The sequence below is a fragment of the Melospiza georgiana genome, chromosome 24, assembly GCF_028018845.1.
Source record: "Melospiza georgiana isolate bMelGeo1 chromosome 24, bMelGeo1.pri, whole genome shotgun sequence".
NCBI lineage: Eukaryota > Metazoa > Chordata > Aves > Passeriformes > Passerellidae > Melospiza > Melospiza georgiana.
In genome coordinates this window covers 7,359,753-7,378,940 of record NC_080453.1, presented here as the reverse complement: position 1 = coordinate 7,378,940, position 19,188 = coordinate 7,359,753, and the positions used below count along the sequence as shown (strand labels likewise).

General features: G+C 50.0%; 1 protein-coding gene across 2 annotated transcripts in view; it reads right to left on the bottom strand.

The window, feature by feature from the left end:
* CSMD2 (CUB and Sushi multiple domains 2) overlaps positions 1-19,188 on the bottom strand; it is a 256,066-nt gene that overhangs the window by 9,383 nt on the left and 227,495 nt on the right. For both annotated transcript variants that reach the window (XM_058040469.1, XM_058040468.1), the window contains 14 exons: positions 17,479-17,652; positions 16,367-16,540; positions 15,148-15,321; positions 14,125-14,313; positions 12,299-12,472; positions 11,094-11,276; positions 9,812-9,988; positions 9,341-9,520; positions 7,602-7,775; positions 6,453-6,626; positions 4,885-4,958; positions 3,248-3,359; positions 2,659-2,838; positions 774-839 (listed from right to left, as the gene is read on the bottom strand). In XM_058040469.1, the coding sequence (XP_057896452.1) occupies positions 774-839; positions 2,659-2,838; positions 3,248-3,359; positions 4,885-4,958; positions 6,453-6,626; positions 7,602-7,775; positions 9,341-9,520; positions 9,812-9,988; positions 11,094-11,276; positions 12,299-12,472; positions 14,125-14,313; positions 15,148-15,321; positions 16,367-16,540; positions 17,479-17,652 (2,205 nt within the window). The remainder of the gene's footprint in view (positions 1-773; positions 840-2,658; positions 2,839-3,247; positions 3,360-4,884; positions 4,959-6,452; positions 6,627-7,601; positions 7,776-9,340; positions 9,521-9,811; positions 9,989-11,093; positions 11,277-12,298; positions 12,473-14,124; positions 14,314-15,147; positions 15,322-16,366; positions 16,541-17,478; positions 17,653-19,188) is intronic.

The window sequence follows — 19,188 nt, the reverse complement described above, 5'->3', positions numbered from 1 at the left end:
TTGGAAGGGAATGCTCTGGGGAGGGATATGGGTCTTGATGTCCAGCTCCTGTAAGGATCCTGTTTGTCCTCCAGGGAATAGGATGGGGCACGTGGCAGTTTCCAGAGTGTGAAAAATGCATGTATTTTATGATTGGCTTTTCGCAAATATTAAAATGAATATTATATTTGTTGTGTTAGAAAGTGATGCTGATTAATTCTCTTAAGCACTGTTAAATATAGTTTTAGGTTATAACAAAATGCTAAAATAAAAACGATGCTATGTAGGATACTTTTTTAAAGAAAGGACTCGTAGTGAGACAGCAGCCACAAGACACCTGAATCTTTCAGAGAAACAGAATTTATTCCTCTTATCAGAAGAAACAAACTTCTTCCCGCCTCCAAGGTGCTGTTAGGATTCAGAGGAAAAAGTTGGCACTGACCAGACAGAATCCTGTGTTTGAATGAAATTTATGCATCATGTATGAGGTGTATGAATATGCAACAGGCTGTTGCTTTTAAGGGCTAATCCTCTGTTAATGTGGGTCCTTTTTCAGGTACCCAGACTGTCCATAACTCTTTGTCTCTATTGTCTCATATTGTCCTAATCCAAATTGTCCAAATCATTATTACTCAAATTATATTACTATTTTTATAACCATTTTATTACCATTAAACTTTTAAAATTTTAAAAACAAGCGACTGGCATTTTCCACACAGAGGAGGGCATTCAGGAGGGTGGATTTGAGGGGGTATCAGGGCTGTGCCCATGGGGAGGAGCCCCCTGAGCCTCACCTGAGGCCTTGGCGAGCGGCGGCTCCCGCGCGGTGCCCACGGGTCTCCCACTGGGCCGGACATCGGCTGGGACAGGGGACAAAGCACAGCTGGTCAGCATTGCATTATATTGCATTGCATTGCATTGTATGGTATGGTGTTGTATTTTATTGTAGTGCATTGCATTGCATTGCATTGTATTGTATGGTATGGTATTGTATTGCATTGCATTGTATTGTATTGTATTGTAGTGCATTGCATTGCATTGTATTGTATTGTAGTGCATTGCATTGCATTGCATTGCATTGTAGTGCATTGCATTGCATTGCATTGTATTGTCTGGTATGGTATTGCATTGTAGTGCATTGCATTGCATTGCATTGTATTGTATGGTATGGTATTGTATTGCATTGCATTGCATTGCATTGCATTGCATTGTATTGTATTGTAGTGCATTGCATTGCATTGCATTGCATTGTATTGTGTTGTATTGTATGGTATGGTATGGTATTGTATTGTATTGTAGTCCATTGCATTGCATTGCATTGCATTGCATTGTATTGTATTGTAGTGCATTGCATTGCATTGCATTGCATTGTAGTGCATTGCATTGCATTGCATTGCATTGTATTGTAGTGCATTGCATTGCATTGCATTGTATTGTAGTGCATTGCAATGCATTGCATTACATTGTATTGTAGTGCATTGCATTGCATTGCATTGCATTGCATTGCATTGTATTGTATTGCATTGTATTGCATTGTGGGGTCTGGCACTGCCCACCCCAGAATTCCTGAGGCTGGAAAAGCCCCCCAAGGTCACAGAGCCCAGGCTGTTCCCGATGCCCACCTTGTCACCCAGCCCAGAGCTCTGAGTGCCACGTCCAGGCTTTCCTTGGCAGCTCCAAACCTCTCTGTGCAGCCCCTGCCAAGGTCTGACCAGCCTTTCTGTGCAGAAATTTTCCCTAAAATCCAACCCCAAACTGCCCTGGCTCAGCCTGAGGCCATTCCCTCTCCTCCTGTCCCTGCTCCCTGGGAGCAGAGCCCAACCTGGGGCTGTCCCCTCCTGTCAGGAGCTGTGCAGAGCCACAAGGTCCCCCCTGAGCCTCCTTTTCTCCAGGCTGAGCCCCCTCAGCTCCATCAGGACTTTTCCAGCTCTGTTCCTTTCCCTGGACACTCTCCAGCCTCTCCATGTCTCAGAACTGGACACAGCACTTGGGGTGTCCCTCACCAGTGCCCAGGACAGGGGACAATCCCTCTTCTGCTCCTGCTGGTCCATCCCTGATCCACCATGGGCACACCTGGCTCATGGCCAGCTCCTGTCCCTCAGCACCCTCAGGTCCCTCTCTGCCTTTCAGCCACTGTCCCCAACCTGTCCTGTCTTTCCCTCTGCTCCAGGAAAGTATCCAGGGTCACACTCCAGGGCTTCATTTCAATGGATCAGAACATGTTCCTCATCTGTTCCTCATCCAAGACTCTGTGGCAGGTAAAATGTGAGGGGGGAAAAACAATTTTTGTCCTGTTCAGATTCTTCTAGACCCAAAAACTCCCCAGAAGATCCCCAGGTGGCTCTTTGGAGGTGGCACCTGAGTGTTGGGTCACAGGTTGGACTTGATGACCTCAAAGGCCTTTTCCAACCATGCTCTGGGATTCTGCAGTGGAGACCAATGATGCAGACCCTCCTACCAAATGAAAATCAGGCTGGGCCATCCCACAACTTTTAAGGGAACAAAATCACAGCTGAAAACACCTCCCCTCTCCTTCCATGGAGTTCTGACTCCAGAACTGCATCTTGGGTTTATCTGCAGGTTGAAAACCACCTCTGAAGCACCTCAAGGCCCAGGATCTCCACAACCTGAGAGCCTGGGGAGGGTGTCAGAGCCCAGCTGGTGCTGCCAGCCCCTCACCCAGGCAGATGGGGGGCTTCCCTGTCCAGCTGCCGTCGGCTTTGCAGGTGCGGTGCTCGGAGCCCCCGGTGAGGTAGAAGCCGCTCTGGCAGGAGTAGATCAAGGTGTAGCCCAGGGAGGGCAGGTCCAGGGCACCCACGTTGGCATGGGATGGGGTCTCGGGCTGCTTGCAGTGGTGGGCTGGAGAGGAGAGGGAGAACAGGTGAGAGAAACCACCCAGGTGGGCACAGGGAGGGTGAGAAGTGACACCGTGACAGCAACAGGGGAACCCTCCTGAGGAGTTTCAACACCACAGCTCACAGGGATTTTTCCCAGTTGGAAGAGCTTCCCATGCTGGGTTTCTGTTCCTGAAAGCTGAACCAGGCTCCAGCTGATGAGCTGAATATCAGGATTGGCCATCCCCATTTTTAAGGGAAAAAGACAAAACCAAAAGCTGCTGAAGCACCTCTGAGCCCAGAACTGAGTGCCAGACTAAAAACTGCCTTTGCAATCCCCAATTCTCCCTAAAATGCAACACATTTCCTGCAAGGATTCCTTTTGCAGAGCCTGGCTGAGGGCCCCAGCTCCCCGTGGCGTTCCCAGGACTCACGGACGCAGTCGGGCTGGACGCCGCTCCACGTCAGGTTGGGCAGGCAGGTCCTGGTGGTGGAGCCCTGCAGGAGATATCCCTTCTGGCACCTGAAGAACAGGATGCTTCCCACCTGTCCCAACAGGAGACAATCACTCAGCTTCCCAGGGATTCCCAGACCTTCATTCCAACCCCTTGTCACCACCTCACCCCTCACGGGAGCAGCTCCACTCCCAGCTGAGCAAAAATCCCATTTATGGTGTCTCCAAATTAATTAAGCATAAAATAAATGAATTAAACTTCAAGATTAAGGTGACTAATTAGCAGGGAAATGGAAGGATCCACTCTGGCATCCACTATCCCAGCAGGGAATGGGTGGGAATGGAGCCCCCCAAGGGAGCCCCTGTGGGATTTTTGTCCCCATTCCAACGATTTCCTGCTGGATGAGAGATGGGATTAGCAAAAGCACCTGCAGGATTTGGCCTGAAAATTAATGGGAATTAATGTGAATAGCAGAAACTATTAATTAGCAGCGTAATTAATTTCAGATACAATGCACTGCCTAATTAATGCTGTGCAAACCCACTCTGAGGGCAAAAGGAGCACACTGGGGTGTCCTGCTCCCAGGAGGAGACAGGAATCCATGGAAGGACACATGAATCCATGGGATGAGACATTAATCCATGGAAGGACACATTAATCTATGGGATGAGACATTAATCCATGGCAGGACACATTAATCTATGGGATGAGACATTAATCCGTGGAAGGACTCATGAATCCATGGGATGGGACATTAATCCATGGAAGGCCACAGGAATCCATGGGATAACACAAGAATCCATGAAAGGGGACATGAACTTATGGGAGGACACAATAATCCATGGAAAGATGCAAGAATCCATGGAAGAAGGACATGAATTCATGGGAAAAGACATTAATGCATCAGGGGAGACATGAATCCATGGGAGAACATGTGAATCCACAGGATAACATGTGAATCCATGACAGGAGGCATTAACTCATGGAAGGACACAGGAATCCATGGGAGGAAACATTAATCCATGGAAGGACATGGATGCATGGGAGAACAAAATAATCCATGAGAGGAAATGTGAATCCATGGGAGAACACAATAATCGATGGGATAACACAGGAATCCATCGGAGAACACGTGAATCCATGGGAGAATATGTGAATCCACGGGAGAACATGTTAATCCATGGGATAACAGAGGAATTCATGGCAGAACATGTTAATCCACGGGATAACATGTGAATCCATAGGATAACACAGGTATCCATGGGAGAACACGTGAATCCATGGCAGAATATGTGAATCCACGGGAGAACATGTGAATCCATGGGATAACAGAGGAATTCATGGCAGAACATGTTAATCCACGGGAGAACATGTGAATCCATGGGATAACACAGGAATCCATGGGAGGACACGTGAATCCATGGGAGAATATGTGAATCCACGGGAGAACATGTTAATCCATGGGATAACAGAGGAATTCATGGGAGAACATGTTAATCCACGGGATAACATGTGAATCCATAGGATAACACAGGAATCCATGGGAGGACACGTGAATCCAGGCCAGGGACAGAGCAGGGCTGCCTTTGTGGCACACCCCTCTTCCATGGCCATACCTGGTATCCCTGGGAATTGTTCTGCATCCCAAAAAGAGGCACTCCAGGATCTGCACACGTCGTGAGGCTGGGATCTGTTAAAAACAGGGAAGGGATTTATGGGAAAGCTCAGAGGCCCTCCAGGCACACGGGTCCTGCTGTACCTCTAGAACACAAATGGGATTTGCCTCTGAAGGAACACACAGCAACAAGGAGAACACACGGATCTTCCTGCTCCTTAAATCCCTGCCTGCTGCAGCACAAAGCAACCAGAAGCACTTCATCCCTCAGGAGAAAAACTGGGAACACACACCATGGATCAGGACAGCCCTTCCTGACAGCCACACCATGCCCTCTGCTCCCAGGGACCATCCCGAAGCTCCAAGCACTGGCACCATGATATTTCATGACAAATCCCTTCTCCTGAGAAGCTGAGAAGCTTCAGCTTCTCCGTGTTTTGCTCCTCTGGGATGTGGCCTGGAGATTGTTTATCCCAACATGTGAATTGTTTTTAATTAATGACCAATCACAGCTGGCTGTGTTGGACTCTCTGAGTCTGTCATGGGTTTTTATTATTAATTATTTTCTGGCCTTCTGATGGCTCCTTTCTCTTTGTTTAGTATAGTTTTGGTATAGCATTTTCATATAATATAATATAATATAATATAATATAATATAATATAATATAATATAATATAATATAATATAATATAATATAATATAATATAATATAATATAATATAATGTAATATAATGTAATATAATATAATATATATAATATAATGTAATGTAATGTAATGTAATGTAATGTAATATAATATAATATAATATAATATAATATAATATGATATAATATGATATAATATAATATAATATAATGTAATATAATGTAATATAATATAATATATATAATATAATGTAATGTAATGTAATGTAATGTAATGTAATGTAATATAATATAATATAATATAATATAATATGATATAATATGATATAATTAATAGAATATTTTTAAATATATAAACATATATAATTTATATTTATTATATAATTATATTTATATATAACTATAATAACATATTTAGAAATATGTTTAATATAATATTTACATTATAATTAGAATATAATTAATTAAAAAATATATAATACAGTATAAAAAATATATTTATATTGTATCTATGATAAATATATTATTATAATTGTATTTATAAATACAAATTCATTTATATTAATATATAAATATAAATATATAATGTATAATATAATGTAATATAATATAATATAATATACATATAATTTTAATATAATTTAATATAAATTTAATATAAATTTAGTATAAATTTAGTATAAATTTAATATAATATATATTAATATAATTTCATAATATAATAAATCAGCTTTCTGAGAACTTGAGAGTCAATTCCCATCTCTCACCTCATCCTGGGGACCCTCGCGACACCAAAACAAAGCACCACGGTCACCCCGCTCTCCTCCCTGCCCTCTGCTCCCACCCTGTCCCCCAAGGAGCCCCAAGGGGTTGGGACTGGAGGTGAAGGGAGCCCCCAAACCCTTCACTGAGCCCCCCTTACCGATGCAGCTGGGCTGGGTCCCGCTCCAGGTGCCGTCGGACTGGCAGAACCTGCGCGCCGACCCCACGAGCACCAGCGGGGCCAGGCAGGAGAAGGACACGGACGAGCGGTAGGTGAAGCCTCTGTCCTCCCTCCTGCCCTGGGCTGGGGTGCCCGGGTCCCCACAGAACACGGCTGCAACGGCAAAGGGACAAGGAGGTGGCCACAGAGCCCTCGGGAATGCCACATCCCATCACAGCCCATCCAACTCCATGATCAGCTCAGGAGTCAGGGGTGGCTGAAGGTGCTGCTGGCTGCATTCCTTGTAATTATCTCCTTTTGTCAATGGTTGTTAATTAACTTCCACCTTCTCCCCCGGATTTGCCTTTTTTTCCCCCCTCTTTTTTCTCTCCCCTAATTGCACGGTGTCACTTTGTTCCTTGGCTCTGTATCACACGGAAAGCCCACTAATTATCCCGGATCCTGGGAAAGGTGTGAGGAACAGTGAGGGGTTTGTGGGATTTAATGTGAAAATGGATATTGTGCAGCTGGAAAAGCAACTCAGAGCTGCCTTTAGCATCAGGAGATGCTAATTCCCTTTTTTTAATTATCTTTTTTTTTTGGTGTTTGCTGTTGTATCAACCCACCCAGCCTTCACAAAACATTCCCAACTTCTGCTGCAACACGTTCTGCTGCAACACGGTGCCTTTTGCCCGAGGATTTTTTTGGCAGTTCCAGGAGTGCTGATTGCAGAAGATTGGGTCACTGAGGGCAAACACCCAGTTTTGAGGATGTTTTGTAGGCAGGAACATGGAAAATGCCTGGATTCATCCCAAATGTGGCATTGGCCCTCTGTCACAGGGGTAGAGTGACCACCTGTGTCCCTGCCTGCACTTCACAGATGCCAAACCAAAGTTCCCAAAAAACCAAGCAGGTGGGAGAGCAGCCAGACTTTGACTCCAAACTCTTGAACCATCCCCATAGCACCAAAAATTCCCACTCCAGCTGCTGGAAAACTCCATTTATGAATGGGGCACAAAGCACAGCAAGATCCCTCTAAACCTTGAGCTGCTCAGTGACACAGAACTTGGGGAAAAAACTTGGAAAAAGCCCTAAAAAGCTGGATTTGAAGCAGAATCCTGGTGGAGGAGAGGGCAGGTGGCTACTCACGGAAGCACTGGGGGATCTCCCCGCTCCAGGAGCCGTTGCCCTCGCAGGTGAGCACGGCGGGCAGGGACAGCTGGTAACCCTCCAGGCAGGCGTAGCTGACGCTGGAACCCCAGCTGAAATCTGACCCCACCACCTTCCCGTTGGGAATGGCCTGGGGAGCTCTGCAGGTGATGGCTGGGGGAGGAGGAAAAGGAAGGAGAAGGAGGAAAAGGAGGAAATGGAAAAAGGAGGATGACAAAGAGAAGAAGGAGGAGGAGAAGAAGGAGGAAAAGGAGAAGAATAAGGAGAAGGAGGAGGAGAAGGAGAAGAAGGAGAAGGAGGAAAAGGAGGACAAGAAAAGGAGGAGAAGGAATAGGACAAGAAAAAAAGGAAAAGGAAAAGGAAAAGGAAAAGGAAAAGGAAAAGGAAAAGGAAAAGGAAAAGGAAAAGGAAAAGGAAAAAAAGGAGGACAAGAAAAGGAGGAGAAGGAATAGGGCAAGGAAAAAAGGAAAAGGAAAAGGAAAAGGAAAAGGAAAAGGAAAAGGAAAAAAAGGAAAAGGAAAAGCTGAGTCAGGTCTCTCCATGTCTTAATTATTTCCATTAACAAGCAAATTCCACATAGGGGCGAAGTCACCTCCTGCTCTCCAAGAGCATCTCCCAGGATTGGCACAAAGTGGGGTCCAACCCTTCAAAGTTTGCAGTTCAATCCCAAATAATGAAATATCCCATGGGAAGGGATCCATGAGGATCATCCAGTCCAATTCCTGGCCCTGCACAGACATCCCAAAATCCCACCCTGTGCATCCCTGAGCACGTTGTCCAAATATTCCTTGAGATCCTGGGGCTCTGCTCAGTGCCCCACTACCCTCTGGGGGAAGAACTTTCCCCTCAGCATCTCCACAAATCCGATTTTGAAGTCAATGCTCGTTCTCAGCTGAAGGTAAAAATCTGCCCTGACATGGTGTGAAAGCTCATCCCAGATTTCCCCGAAGATTCACACATTTTGGACAACCTGGCTGAGGCTCAGACGAGCAGTTGAAGCCACAACCTGTCGGGTTTTCACCCACTCTGGGGTGTTTGGAGATGACATTTTTGCAGCACTCTGCTCTTCAGCTCAGAGCAGCCAAACCTGTGCCTCCAAATGAGACTCTTGACCACATTCTGGATCATTTCTGCAGCATTTGCTCAGTGCCGAGCATGAAAAAGGAGAGGAAGAATTGCCTCTGAAGGAGCTGGAGTGCATTTGAGGGTTTTTATGTGGCCTGTTTTTATATCAGCTCCGTGACAGGTGAATTTTCCAGATTTTTAAAGGAATGCAGAGATGCTGCTACACATTTTATCTGCGCTGGGGGGTGAAGAAAACAGATCCAGCCTGCCCAGCCACTGTTTTCCTATTTCCCTTTTCTATCTCTGAACCACAGGAGCCATCTCAGAATAATGAAAAGACTCGCAGGAAACATTTTTCAGATGTTTCTGGGTGATGCCAGCACAGCGTCTGCTGGAAAAACACAATATTTCATCTGAGCTTGATCCGAGTTTTTTGTGCAAAATCACTTTACTCCCTGGGCTTTGAAGGAGAGCAGCAACTCCTTCCCTCCCTGCCAGGCACAGATTGATAGCCCCGAGCACAGCAAGGTGTTGCTGCTTCCCTGACAAATGCCAAACTTTGTGCGTGGAATGAAGGAGATGAGGAACGCCCAGCCAGGCTTCCAGGGAAACTCTGGTGGCCTCCAAAACTTGTGTCCTGCAGGGTTCCTTACCCTTGCAGACGGGTTTGGTGCCATTCCAGGTGCGGTCTTTGGTGCAGGTGAGGGCAGCAGCTCTGTCTGACTCCATCATGAAGCCGGGAGTGCACTGGAACACCACGGATTTGTTGTAGGTGAAGTCACTGCCCAGCCTCAGCCCGTTGGCCGGCACGCCGGGGTCTCCACAGTTGATCACTGCCAAGGAAGGGGAAAAGGAGAATTCCTGGCAGCTGGAATCACGCCTGGGACGGTCCTGAATGTTTTTTTTCCAGGTGGGGTTTAACCAGTTAAATGTGGAGCAGGTTTGCAGCCTGCGATTTGGATCGTTTGTCCTTGGTTCCCCAGCTGGAGCAGGAATTGTTTTGTCTCCCTGCTCTGTGCACAGAGCTCACCATCCCTGATATGAACCCCAGACCCACCCACTAAAGCAGCGCAGAACCTGAGAAATATCAAAGTTAAAACCCTGAGGCGGCCACCAGTGCTCACCAGTGCACTCGGGGCTGGTCCCAGTCCAGGTGCCATTGACGGTGCAGTGCCTGCTCAGCACCCCAGTGGAGTAATAACCCTCCCTGCACTGGTAGATGATGGAGCTGGAGAACACCAGGCCGTCGTTGAAGATCACCCTGGCGTTGCTGGGAGTCCCGGGGTTCCCGCAGGAAATCACTGCCAGGGGAAACGGGGAAATTCAATTAAAATCACCCAGAAAGCACAAACCGACCCCCAGGGCTCCGAGGGGCTCCTCCTGCATTGCCTGTGCTCAGGAAAGGCAAGTTCTGGGGACATGAGAACACTTCTGGGGACATGAGAACACTTCTGGGGACACCACAGCCATTCTGGGGACACCAGAGCAATCCTGAGGACACTGAGCAGTCCTGGGGACACTGGAGGAATTCTGGGGACATCAGGGGAATTCTGGGGACATCAGAGCAGTCCTGAGGATATCAGAGGTATTCTAGGGACATCAGGGCAATCCTGGGGACACTGGAGCAGTTCTGGGGACACTGGAGGCATTCTGGAGACACCAGGGCAGCTCTGGGGACATCAGAATAGCTCTGGGGACACCGGGACAGTTCTGGGGACACCGGGGCAGCTCTGAGGACACCAGAATGGTTCTGGGGACACTGAGGCAGTCCTGAGGACACCGGGGCAGCTCTGGGGACACTGGGACAGCTCTGGGGACACCAGAATGGTTCTGGGGACACTGAGGCAGTCCTGAGGACACCAGAACAGCTCTGGGGACACTGGGACAGCTCTGGGGACATCAGAATAATTCTGGGGACACCTGGGCAGTCCTGGGGACCCCAGGGCAGCTCTGGGGACACTGGAGGTGTTCTGGAGACACCAGGGCAGCTCTGGGGACACCAGAATAGCTCTGGGGACACTGGGGCAGTCCTGAGGACACCAGAACAGCTCTGGGGACACCAGAACAGCTCTGGGGACACCAGAAGAGCTCTGGGGACACTGGGGCAGCTCTGGGGACCTCAGAGCAATTCTGGGGACACTGGGGCAGTCCTGAGGATAGTGGAACAACTCTGGGGACACCAGGGCAGTTCTGGGGGTACCAGAAGAGCTCTGAGGACACTGGGGCAGCTCTGGGGACACCAGAAGAGCTCTGGGGACACTGGGGCAGCTCTGGGGACCTCAGAGCAATTCTGGGAACACCGGGGCAGTCCTAGGGACACCAGAACAGCCCTGGAGACATCAGAGTGATTCAGGGGACAGCAGAGCAGCTCTGGGGACACAGAAGAGCCCCGTGGCCCGGCAGTACCTTCGCACTCGGGCTGCGTGCCGCTCCAGGAGCCGTTGGCGTGGCAGAGCCTCTCGGAGGAGCCGCGCAGGGAGTAGCCGGGCTCGCAGCTGAACCGCACCACGCTGCCCACGCCGAAGGCGTCCCCCAGCCCGATCCCGTGCGAAGGGATCCCGGGGTCGCCACACACGCCCTGGCTGCCCCCTGCCAGGAGAGCACAGAGTCACCAGAGCCACCGCGGATGGTGGCTCCTGTCCCTCGTCGCCCTCAGCAGAGTGGTGGAATTCCAGATTAAACATTCCCTGGTTCCGTGAGCCGCCCCTGGTTTTGAGCTGGGTGCAAACACGGCCACAATTCCTGAATCCCAAGGTGGAGGCTCCAGCATCAGCCCCAGGGATGTTTCCCCTCCATGAAGGAATTCCCACGTGCTCCAAGCCAGCCCTGAGCAGCTGGGACTCAGGGAACAAGGAGGGCTTGGAGCATGGGAGGAAGGGAAGGGGAAAGGGAAAAGGGGAAAGGGAAAAGGGGAAAAGGGGTAAAGGGGAAAAGGGGAAAAGGGGAAAAGGGGAAAAGGGGTAAAGGGGAAAAGGGGAAAAGGAAGGGTTGGGGACATCTAAGGAAGGGAAGTTCAAGGAAGTTCAGGGAAGTTCAGGAAAGGTCTGAAGGCGTCTCAAGGCACAAGGAGTAGGTGACAATGGGTGGGAGGTGATGACCATGAATGAGTCACCATGAATGGATGACCATAAACGGGTGACCATGGCTGGGTGACCATGGCCAGCTGACCATAAATGTGTGACCAAGGCTGAGTGACCATGAAAAGGTGACAAAGAACAGGTGACCATGAATGGGTGACCATTAATGGATGACCATGGCTGAGTGACCACGGCTGGGTGACCATGAACAGGTGACCAAGAAGGGGTGACCATGGCTGGGTGACCATGGTGACTATAGATGGATGACCATGGCTAGCTGACCATGGCTGGGTGACCATGAACAGGTGACCATGAATGGGTGACCACAAACAGATGATCACGAACTGGTGACCATGGCTGGGTGACCATGAACAGGTGACCATGAATGGGTGACCACAAACAGATGATCACGAACTGGTGACCATGAACAAGTGACCATAAACGTATGACCATGGCTGGGTGACCACGGCGGGGTGACCACGGCCAGCTGCCGGTGTCTGTGTGCCCCCCAATGCCCTTCCCAAGCCCCCTCACCCGAGCAGTGTGGCAGGGAGCCGCTCCAGCGCCCGTCCAGCTGGCACATCCTCGTGGCATTGCCCACCAGCGTGCGCCGGCCCAGGCAGCTGTACCTGACCACGGAGCCCACCGTGTGCTTGTCCCCCGAGATCTGCGCGTGGGGAGGGGACCCGGGGTGGCCACACGACACCACTGCAACAGAGACACGGCTTCAGCACCCGGGGATCCAGAATTCTGGCTTGGGGGCACCTTAAATGTCAGTTAATTCCAACCCTTTCCATGGGCAGGGATGCTTTTCCCTATCCCAGGTTGCTCCAGGCCCTGTCCAGCCTGGCCTTGGACACTTCCAGGGATGGGGACACTTCCAGCTGCTCTTGGCACATGTGCCAAGGCCTCCCCATCCTCACAGGCAAGTTCAACACACAGGAAACAAAAACATGGGAAAATCTCCTTTTTTTTTAAACTTTGAACCCCAGGATTCCAAGGAATCAGTGGTAAAACCAATCTGGGTTTCCAAATGTCAACAAATCCTCCAAATCCCAACATTTTACGGGAGATAAAATTGAGGAAGGAGATCCCTTGTGCTCAAGGGGGCTGAGGGAGCCTGGGATTGGGGTTTTAACAGGAATTCCCTCCCGGCTGTGGGAATATGGATCATCACTCACCAGCTCCCCAGGATCCATGCAAGGGGTGAGGAGAGGACAAAAGGAAAGGAAAACGTGCCCAAAACTGCTCGGTAGGATTTGGTGTGGAGGGATAAACGTGAAAAAAAGACAAAAGGAGCAATCCCAGCTTTGGAACAGCTGAAGCCAATTGGAATTTCTGGAGTTGGGCAGGGAATGGGATTGCAGCTGGTTTAGTGCCCAAAGGGACAAAATGGTCATGCTGGGGTGGGGCTGCTCCTGCCTGCACCTCCCTAAGGCAGCTAAAATCCACTCTGGATCCCAAATTCCCAGTGTAAGACTGGGACCCACTCACTCAGGTGAGTCCTCACTCAGGTAAGCCCTCACTCACCCAGGTGCACCCTCAGCCACTCAGGTGAGCTCTCCCTGTGCTCCAGAGCTGCTTCTGCCCTCTCCACCTGCACTATCCCAGCTGAATCCTCTCCTCAAACCCCAAAATCCATCAGGATTCCACCTGGAATCCCCAAAATCCATCAGGATCCACCTGTCCCTACATAGAGAATGCCTTTCAGCAGGATCCTTTCCTCAAACCCCAAAATTCATTAGAATTCCACCTGGAATCCCTCAAATCCATCAAGATCTACCTGTCCTTACAAACAGAATGTCCCTAGCAGTATCCTCTCCTCAAATCCCAAAATTCATTGGGATTCCACCTAAAACCCCCAAATCCAATGGAGCCCACCTGTCCCTACATAAAGAACCCTCTCCAGCAGGATCCTCTCCTCAAACCCCAAAATTCATCGCGATTCCACCTGAAACCCCCAAATCCATTGGGATCCACCTGTCCTTACAAATGGTGGAATGCCCTTAGCAGTATCCTCTCCTTGAACCCCAAAACCCATAGGACTTCCACCTGGAATCTCCCAAAATCCATCAGGATCCACCTCTCCCTACACAGAGAATGCCCCTTTTCCTCAAACCCTAAAATTCATTAGGATTCCACTTGGAACCCCTAAAATCCAACGAGATCCACCTGTCCTTACAAAGAGAACCCCCTCCAGCAGAATCCTTTCCTCAAACCCCAAACCCCCTTCCCTTGGAACCTCCTGAAACCACTGGGACCATTCCCATGTGGATTTTTTTTTGGGGTTGACGAATTTTCCCTCACTGCTGGACCCCCACGAGATGGGCCGGAGAGGGGAGAGGGTTGGGGCCACTTACAAAGGCACTGGGGGAGGGCTCTGTCCCACGTGCCATCGCCCTGGCACGTCAGGACGTGCGTCCCCAACAGATAAAATCCGTGGCTGCACTGATAGGACACGGTGGTGCCGAAGCTGAACCTGTGCGGGCCGCTCGGCTGCACTTGCCGCACGCTGTTTTCCAGGTGCCCGGGGTCAGAACAGTTCACAACTGCAAACAGACAACAGAACAACGCCCAGAAAATAATGGGAAGCGAAAAGTGAGGCAGAAAATGTGGGGTTTTGAAAAAAAAAAAAATGGCGGGAAGTTGAAGATTTTATGCTGATTTAAGGTTTTTTATTCCACCCCCCGCTCTGAGATTTTTGAGGGTGGGAGTGGAAAAATTTCTTGTGAAAAAGGGAGTCCGGGTAATTCTGCAGGTTCTCACCCAGCAGCAGAGGCTGGATCTCCAAATTGGGATTGAGATTATCCAGCTGGGAATAACTGATCCCAAACTGGGATTTTTTTGGGATAATTGATAATCCAGCATGGCCAGAGATCCTGGATTAGGGGGATGCAGAGGGAGGGAGTGCAGGAATGGGAGGTGATTTGGGAAGTGAACCTGAGTGCTGATCCCATGGGGAAAGAGGGAAAAGGGCTCTGCACAAAGCTGTGGGAAGATATTTCCTGGGAAAATAAATGAGGAGGCTGGACAAGGTGATTTGGGGGGGAGCAGAGGAGAGATCCTGATTTTCCATGGACATGGATTGCGACCAGCAGGGTGTGTTTGTAGGGCTGTGCCTGCCTTTAACACCCTCTGACCCCAAATTTGGGTCTGATCCCAAATTTGATCTGATCTGTGCCTGCCTTTAACACCATCTGAGCCCAAATTTGGGTCTGATCCCAAATTTCCAACACGCTCCAACTCCTTGGAGAACGCATCGAGGTGAGAAAATCCCGTGGGATTTACAGCATCCCTGGCATCTCCAACCACATCCCCTGGGTGGTTTCCAGGGATTTCTGGCTTGGGATCATGGAGGAATCCCCAAGGACGGCCAGACTGACCTCGGCAGGAGGGCAGGGTGCTGCTCCACTGGCCGTTGGCCAGGCACTGGGATTGGGAAGCTCCCTCCAGGCGGAACCCAGGGTTGCACTGGAATTTGGCCACGTCGTTGAGGTTGAACTGGGAGCCCTGGGTGAGGCCGTTGGGGGGGTTGCCAGGGTGGCCACAGGTGATGGCTGCAAGGACAAAATGGGAATGTCACTGGATTTATTCCTGGAGAAAAAGTGGATTATTCATTGCAAAAAAGTTCTGGAGGTAGGAGAGCATAAAAAACCCCCACATCAATCCCAAAACCCAAAGATTTGGGGACTGCTATGCTGAGATACAGGATCATACTGAGACAAAGGGATTTATTTTTAGGTTTTATTTGCTCCAGGAACTCCCTGCATCCAGGAATTCCCTACATCCCTCTCCAGGCAGCCGAGTGCCAGGATCCTGCTGATTTACACCACGTATCCCTCTGCAAAAATCCCAGCTCCTGCTCTTAACCCCACACCACCCCAGACATCCCAAACTCTGTTGTTCCCTCCCTCTCTCCCTGTCCCCCCATGGCTGAAGGAATGGCAAGTACTGATAAACACAAGAATTTAAGAACAGAAAGATTTGATGGACAAGTAAAATACCTTTTATTAACCAATAAAGTAATTGGCCAGAAAGCTGCCAACCAACTTGAGTCACACACGAGTTGTGTGACTAAAACTACATAAAAATGAGTTATGTGAATAAAGAATAGGATTTTTCCTGCATGAAGAAAATGGAGTCTTGATAAAAAAACATCCCAAAGGTGTGTGCATGGTCATCCCACACCTCGTGGGTGTGAGCTCTGCCCAAACCCTTCCAGGCCCTCCAGGCTGGGATGTCCCCTCAGGGCTGAAGGAATGACAAGTACTGACGCACACAAGAATTTAAGGACAGAAAGATTTGATGGACAGTAACCAATAAAGTAATTAGCCAGAAAGCTACTAACCAACTGGAAAGACACATGAGGTCTGTAAAACTGCATAAAAATGAGTTATGTGAATAAAGAACAGTTTTTTTCCCTGCTTGAAGAAAATAGAGTTTTGATAGCAAAACACCCCGAATGTGCGTGCACGACCGCCTCATACCTCAACCACCCCACACTTTGGGGGTGTGAGCTCTGCCCAGCCCCTTCCCCAACCCCTTCCCCAGCCCCTTGCAGGCCGGGATGTCCCCCCGGGGTGAAGCAATGACAATACTTACGCACACAGACAGGCGTTTTCCCGGACCAGCGGTGGTCCTGCTGGCAGATGCGCACGGACATGCCGATGAGGCGGAAGCCGGGCTGGCACTGGTACACCACGCTGCCACGGTAGTTGTAGTTCTCCCCGTTGATCTGCCCGTTCACAATGGGGCTGGGCACGCCACAGTGCCCGGCTGGAGGGGACAGAACAGCAGCAATCAGCTGGAGAGCCCAGCAAAGGAAGCATCGTCCGAGTCTCTGTGGGGTTGGGGTGAGGAGAAGCCCAGACTGGGTGGGAATGCAAGGGTTGTCCACAAAGACACCTTCCGCCATCCCTGGTCATTCCAAGCCCTGTCCAACCTCTCCTTGGACACTTCTAGCAGCTGTAGCTTCTCTGGGCATGGATGGGGCTCACGATGCCCAGACTGGGTTGGGTTGGAATGGAACATAAGGGTTGTTCACAGGGACCCCTTCCACCAAGCCCTGTCCATCCAACTTCTCCTTGGACACCTCCAGGGATGGGGCATCCACAGCTTCTCTGGGCATGGATGGGGGTTCACAATGCCCAGACTGGTTTAGGTTGAAAGGGAACATAAGGGTTGTCCACAGGGACACTTTCCACCATCCCTGGTCATTCCAAGCCCTGTCCAACCTCTCCTTGGACACTTCCAGCTGTGGATGGGGCAGCCACAGCTTCTCTGGGCATGGATGGGGTTCACAATGCCCAGACTGGGTTGGGTTGGAAGGGAAAGCAAGGGCTGTCCCACAGGCTTCCACCATGCCGTGTCTAACCTCTCCTTGGACACCTCCAGGCAAGGGGCAGCCCCACCTTCTGTGGCCAATCCATACCATGCTCTTTATAGGGAAGAATCCACCCCAATATCCATCCACACCCATTCTCTTTCACCTCCAGGCTGTCACCTCAACACTTTGCAGTCCCAACCAACTATCCTCACCCCAAAACTCTCCCAACACCTCACGCCTGTGGAGGATGCAGGAATCCAACTCTGCCTCCCTTTTACACCCCTTTCAAACCCCGCAGGGTGGATGTCAGTCCCGAAACCCCCTGCTCCCTCCCAAGGAGCCTTTCCCACAGGTGTGGGTGCCACAGGAGCTTCCCAAAGGTACCTACCCAGACACCTGACCTCAGCCCCGCTCCAGAGCCCGTTGGCCATGCACTCCCTGACCCGGGAGCCCACCAGGGTGTAGCCAGTGTTGCAGGAGAAGATGGCAGTGGCCCCGTAGCTGGTGAGGGTCCCGATCTTGTTCCCGTTGGGAGGCGTGGGCAGGTCCCCACAGGAGATAACTAGGATGGAACCCAAAGGATTAGTGAGAGAACAGGTTGGGTTTTGAAGGAATGCATCCAGGAGTTGCTGCTGGAGTGGGAAAGTTCATTAAATAATCCCAGGAATTGTGATAATTCCAGAGCCATCTTAGACGATGTGACAAAAATAAGAGCTGTTAATATTTATGCTTCATGACACGAGGGAAGCACTAAAGACAGGTTGGGAAGGAACCAAAGGAGTTTTTCACACCAGAACTTCCTCAGACAGGAATATTTCTCTGTCATTAAGCCTGATTCCCAGAAAACCCACAGAATCATGGAAGGGACCTTAAAGGCCATGATGGGGACATCTCCCACTAGGCCAGGCTGCTCCAAGCCCTCTCCAGCCTGACCTTGGAATGGCACAAAGTTCATAATTAAAAATGACAACCAGCTTTCCCCCACAAGCCAAAATCCCAAGATCTGCAGATCCCAGCTGGGTTTGTGGGATGCAGGAGCCTCTTGCAAACCCAACTCCCTCCTCAGAACTCTTGGCTTTATCTTCATTTTCTCTGCCTTCAAGCTCTGCCAAGCCTGCAGAGCTCCCGCTGGGTGCTGCTGACCTCGGGGCACTGCCAAGATGCTGTCACTTGGATTTAGGTGGCAATAAGGCTGAGGGAACAAAAGGAGGTCAGGCTCCTGCTCCCGGATCCAGAGGAAGAGCTGGCAGGGGGAGAAGTACATCTGTCACCCACACCAGCAGTCACAGCTCCACAAACAAAGGCAGGCAGCAGGGAAGGAGAGGCTTTGCTGCCTCTGTCTGCACTTGGAGAGAAAAACCCTGCACCTCTGACAAAGGGAGAGAGGCAAAGCACAGCAGTGGTGTCAGAACAACTGAGAGCCGCTGGCGTGCCCCGTTGGGTTTGATTTGCAGGTGACACTGTTACCCTTGTAAACCTGGTGTTTGTGTGAGAGATGAGGCTTGACAGCAGAATTCTTTATTTTCCCTCCTTAAAAGCCCTGACTTCAGAGCAGCTGTGGCAGAGGAGCTGCTGGGACCCCACAGCAACAGCTGAGCTGAAGGGCTTGAGATCCCAGGGAAGTGCTGGGATTAAACCAGGAATCACTTCCAGGCATCTCCCTGCATCCCAATCCCTTCCAGCAGCTCTGCTGTCTCCGCCTCAGCTGCAGCCAGGAGTAATTGAGTTCTACCCCACAGCAGGGACACCTTCCGTGATCCCAGTTTGCTCCAACATGGACTGGACACTTCCAGGGATGGGGTGGGCTGGAAGGGATGGGGCAGCCACAGATCCTCTAGGAAATCCATTCCAGCACCATCCTGCCCTCCCAGGGATGGATTTCCTCCCCAAAATCTGCACCAAACCATCCCATCCTGTACCCAAAGGGCATCATCTCCTTGGTATCCACCACCAGCATCATCCTGAAACCCTCAGGTCTGGGATTTACCGAGCCCAAACATAAAACCAGCCCCTGGTGATGCTGCTCTCGGAAATCCATCCCATCCTTTCCCTGCCCTCTCAGGGATGGATTTCCTCCAAAAATCTGCACCGATTTCCT